Source organism: Colobus angolensis, unplaced genomic scaffold (genome assembly GCF_000951035.1).
Source record: "Colobus angolensis palliatus isolate OR3802 unplaced genomic scaffold, Cang.pa_1.0 Scaffold242, whole genome shotgun sequence".
In the NCBI taxonomy this organism is placed as follows: Eukaryota; Metazoa; Chordata; class Mammalia; order Primates; family Cercopithecidae; genus Colobus; species Colobus angolensis.
In genome coordinates, this window is record NW_012115622.1 from 139,390 (window position 1) to 144,015 (window position 4,626).

A 4,626-nucleotide genomic window follows, 5' to 3' on the forward strand; every position below is an offset into this window, starting at 1 on the left:
CGATCTCTGCTCACTGCAAGCTCTGCCTCCTAGGTTCCCGCCATTCTCCTGCCTCAGCCTTCTCTGTCCTTTAAAACTGCACACTGAGGTGGGTTTTGTGGTGGTTGGTGAACGGACAGGTTTGGGCCTGGATCCCCCACCCGACCCTAGCACCCACAGGTGGGGTCGCCCCCTCTGCTGATGCGCCTCCTCCCTCAGGACCGTGGACCTGCTGGACTGGGGCAGCCTCATCGACAGCAGGACCAAGCTCTCCAAGCACCTGGTGGTCCCCAACGCACAGGTAACACCTCCACTCCTCGGTGAGGCCCCGCCCAGCAGGGCGCTGGGCTGAGAAGGGAGTTCAGCCTGTCACGCGACCAAGATCACTGCACACTATGGCCCCACAGACCTCCTATGGTGCAGGGGGAAGGAGACAAACCCACACATGTCCACAGAGTGCTTGGTGGGACACAGACCCACGCAGAGCCTTAAGACACCACAAGGAGAGGGGGTCTGGGCCTTCCCCAAGTCATCTGTCTTGTGCATCAGGTCACCCCAAACTTCAGAGGCCTGAAACGCAGCAGTCACTCTGCTTCTCCCTCATGGTTCTGGGGTTGACAGGGCTCAGCTGGGCAGTCCTCCCTCGGGGTCTCCTGGGTAGCTGTGCTCATAGTGGGGGGCTGGGGCCTGGAGGAGGCGCCCACTCGCATGTCTGGAAGTTGGTGCTGGCTGTGGCTTGGGCTTTTTCCCAACACGGCAGCTGGGCTCTAAGGGCCAGTGTCCCCTGAGACGTGAGAGCCAGGCAGAAGCTGGATGACCTTTTCCTGCCAGTGTCCCCTGAGACGTGAGAGCCAGGCAGAAGCTGGGTGACCTTTTCCTGCCTCGCCTCAAAAGTCACACGGTGTCTTTTCTGCCGAGTTCTGTGTGTTAGAAGCATGTCACCAGGCCAGCCTGTGTACAGCAGGGAGAGGAATGAGACTCATCTGCCTGTGGGAGGGGGGCCCAGGACCTGGCAGAATGCTTGAAACCACAACCTAAGCTGGGATTCGAAGAAAGAACAGACGCACCTTCAGAAAACATCCTGCAGAAGCAGCTTTCCATGACACATCTAGCCCCAGTCCACTAAGGGCCCAGCCTCAAACTTAGAGACCACGACCCAGAGCCTCGGGGGGGCGCAGTGTGGACAGAGCGGCTGTGCACCAGGACCACCAGCTGTTGGAGACTTTAGCATGGTGTAGCAAGGGATAGAGCGGTACTGTTTGTGCTCAGTGAGGCAAGGCTGCTGGGGCAGCAAAGGGGTGAGCGGGAGGCCCTGCGGGATGGGTCCCCGTGGCCTCTGAGCACCAGCTCCTTGAAGGCCTCATCCTGGAGGTTGCCCTGGTCCCCAGCCACATGTCAGCATGTGCTACACGACTGCCCTGTCAGCCCGTAGCCAGGGGTTCCTCCTCCTGGGTCCTCTCCCTGCTCCGGGCGGAGCCCTTCTGTTTGACGACTGGGTGATCAGTGTTCACTTCCTCCGTGTCACATGGGAGCTGCAGGGGGCCCTCCCACAACAGTGGGGCCTGTGTGGGAACTGGGGAGGTTGTTAGAGTACACACTTTGGGGTGCAGGCCCGGACTGAGCCTGGGGCCCACTGACATGGCCAATGAGCTCCCTCATGGTGCCACCAGGTTCCACGTAGGGCAGTGCACTGGCTGCGTTGGAGGTTCCCAGGCGCTGTGTTGCTGTGTCCAGGTGGCCCTCCCGGCCCTGCATGGGCGGGTCAGAGGGTTCCCGTGGGCTGGGAACGCTGAGAAAGGTTTAGCTTGGGCCTCAGGGTGGCACTTTCCAGCCCTCGCTTGTGGCCTGACCGTGTGCTGCACCCCCAGACAGGACAGCTGGAGCCCCTGCTGTCCCGGTTCACTGAGGAGGAGGAGCTACAGATGACGAGGATGCTACAGCGGATGGATGTCCTGGCCAAGGTGAGCTGCCCTGCTCGGGCAGAGGGCTGGGGCCTCGGGGACCTGGGACTCGTGCAGAAAAGGGTACCTGCCTCACCTGAGCAACAGTTGCTCCCACTGCCCCACCCTCTGCACCTCTCAGAAAGCCAGGGAGGTGGGCGTGCGGCTGATGGTGGACGCCGAGCAGACCTACTTCCAGCCGGCCATCAGCCGCCTGACGCTGGAGATGCAGCGCAAGTTCAATGTGGAGAAGCCGCTCATCTTCAACACGTACCAGTGCTACCTCAAGGCAAGCTCCCCGCTCAGCCCCTCCCTGCCTGGGGCTTGGAGACCCCACAGGAGGGGCTCCTCTCATCTGAGCTCCCTGGCATTTGCCTGGGTCTACACTCAGCACCCACCAGGGAGCTCACGGGATGGAGGAGGGAGTAGGCTGTGCCCCCAAGGGATTGTTGGGGTCTTCTGCAGCACAGCTCACCCAGGGCGGGCCCCAGGGTACAGAAAGCCCCTTAGATGGTGGCCACAGCCAGGCCTGCAGAGGAGGCCAAGGCCGGGGTGACTGCCTCAGAGTAGGAAGAAAGGCCCGCTGCCCGCAGCCTCTCCTGTGGTTCTCGGAACCAGCCAAGTGTCTAAGAAGCAGGAGGAAGACAGTGATCTCTATGAGGGTCCACTAGATGTGCCTGACACCCCAAACTTGGAAAGCGCCACATGACCATTTCCTCCAGCGTGTTTTCAGTTCAACGCTCCTAAGAACCGGATGAAAGCTTTGGGCCCTCTCCAGAAAGACTCACCCAGGATGTCACATGTATTCAGGGAGCCCACCCTGGCCTGTAGGCCCCAAACTGCTCAGGGATGTTAACAGGTTCAGAGCTCTCAGGGGTGAGCCGGGTGCCCGGAGGACACAGGGTGGCATGGGGAGGGGTCCAGGCAGGAGCCTGCAGTATGCACCCATCCCCCAGTCGGCCTGGGAATCTAGAGCACATGATGGCTGCTGGTGCCTGGGCTGCTCCCACAGGGCTGTCCACAGGCCACACAGGAAGCTGCAGACATCCCCATTGCCATTGCTCCTTGGGGACAGAGGTTGGAGGCCCATCCTCACCCACGCCTGCTCCAGTGCCCTGAGCTGCACCTCTCCATGCAGCTGCTGCCCAGCCCTGGTGACTGCACCTGGGCCCAGGAAGGCCCCATCCTGCTGTCACTTGGGCTTGCCCAGGCTCCCTGCGACTTTTGGCCCTGGCCCCACAGGATGCTTATGACAATGTGACCCTGGGCGTGGAGCTGGCTCGCCGTGAGTGCTGGTGTTTTGGGGCCAAGCTGGTGCGGGGCGCATACCTGGCCCAGGAGCGGGCCCGTGCAGCAGAGATCGGCTATGAGGACCCCATCAACCCCACATACGAGGCCACCAACGCCATGTACCACAGGTGCGCAGCTCCCCCGTGCCTCCATCTTCCCAGGGCAGGGCGCCAAGAAACTGCGCCTGAGGGAGAGGCTTGGAGACTGACCCTGTCCCACCCTGCTGGGGCCAGAAGACCCCAGCAGGAGTGGCAGCCTCGTGTGTCCCCAGGTCAGAACTGGTATTTCCTCTGCTTTTGTGTCATGTGTTGCTTTTTCAAAAACATTAAGAAGATCCTTTTATAAATATAGAAAAGCCCATTGAACAAAGCAAAATAGGCCACAGTTCCCTGAGCCGGCTCCTGCAGACACTTAGATCCAGAGATGTGCACGAGCACCCGGCCCTCCCCGCCCCGCAGGCTCAGCCTGTTTGCTTTTCAGTTCACACAGTGGGATCGCCCATCAGCTGTTCTGCACCTGCTTTTACTGCTCTAGTTTCCTGGTGATCTTTTCATGTAGCACAGGCTGGCCAACCATGAGCTTTTCCTCTTAGAGGCGTGTGTGCTGCAAATTCAGAGACCCCAGGTGTCTCCTGGTTGGCTGCAGCTCGCCTCCTGCCACCGCCGTGCCCGTCGTGCCGCAGCGCACACATCTCCGCCATTGTTGTTTGCGTTGTAGTGTGTTCTCTGCCCAGTGTGCTTTTCATTTCGCGTTCCGTCTGGGTCCCCTTGTGTGGGCTTGCAGAGTGGCGCTGTTACCAGCCAGCATGGGGTGCCCGGGGCTGTGTGTCCAGCTTCTTTGATCTTACTGGTTTCAGTCCGGTTATTGTAACAGGGACTCGCTGGACACACCGTCACCCTCTGTGGTACACACGGGCCATCAGGGGTTTTGTGTCTGAGGATGCAGCTGTCCTAGGTTCCTGGAAATGGAATTGCTGGGTCAGAAGAATGTGCGCGTGGTCAAGCCTGCTGAGTGTCCTCGCTGCAGGAGGGTGGTACCGCTCGGGCTTCCTGGTGCACCGGGATGCCCACCCCCACTGTGCCCTGCAGGGACCTGCTTCCCTTTTATTTCCTTGCAGGGCCAGGGGGGCACTGTAGGATCCCTCCCCAGAAGCAAAGCTGTGTCTGTCATGAGGCTCATGGCCATGTATGGGCTGGTCCCAGCATCATGGCACATTTGATGCAGGGACGCTGCACCCCAGCTGGTTCTGTGTGAATTGTCTGGTCCCAGACATCGCTCACTTCTTCTTGGTTGCTGGTCTTTCTTTTTCATGAGGTGCTGGGAGGGGCAGATGCTGCTCCTATTCTTCCTTATCCTGTGGGATCCTGTGGACACCCTTGGAAAGAGCCAGTTCACTGGATGGCCCTGGGCCTGCCCT

The 4,626-nt window shown here is 60.2% G+C and overlaps 1 protein-coding gene across 1 annotated transcript in view; it reads left to right on the forward strand.

The window, feature by feature from the left end:
* The window catches only part of LOC105514359 (proline dehydrogenase 1, mitochondrial), a 25,320-nt gene that overhangs the window by 15,086 nt on the left and 5,608 nt on the right, over positions 1-4,626 (forward strand). Inside the window, exons 8-11 of the mRNA XM_011945667.1 lie at positions 199-280; positions 1,848-1,940; positions 2,062-2,208; positions 3,162-3,352. Coding sequence (XP_011801057.1) covers positions 199-280; positions 1,848-1,940; positions 2,062-2,208; positions 3,162-3,352 — 513 coding nt within the window. The remainder of the gene's footprint in view (positions 1-198; positions 281-1,847; positions 1,941-2,061; positions 2,209-3,161; positions 3,353-4,626) is intronic.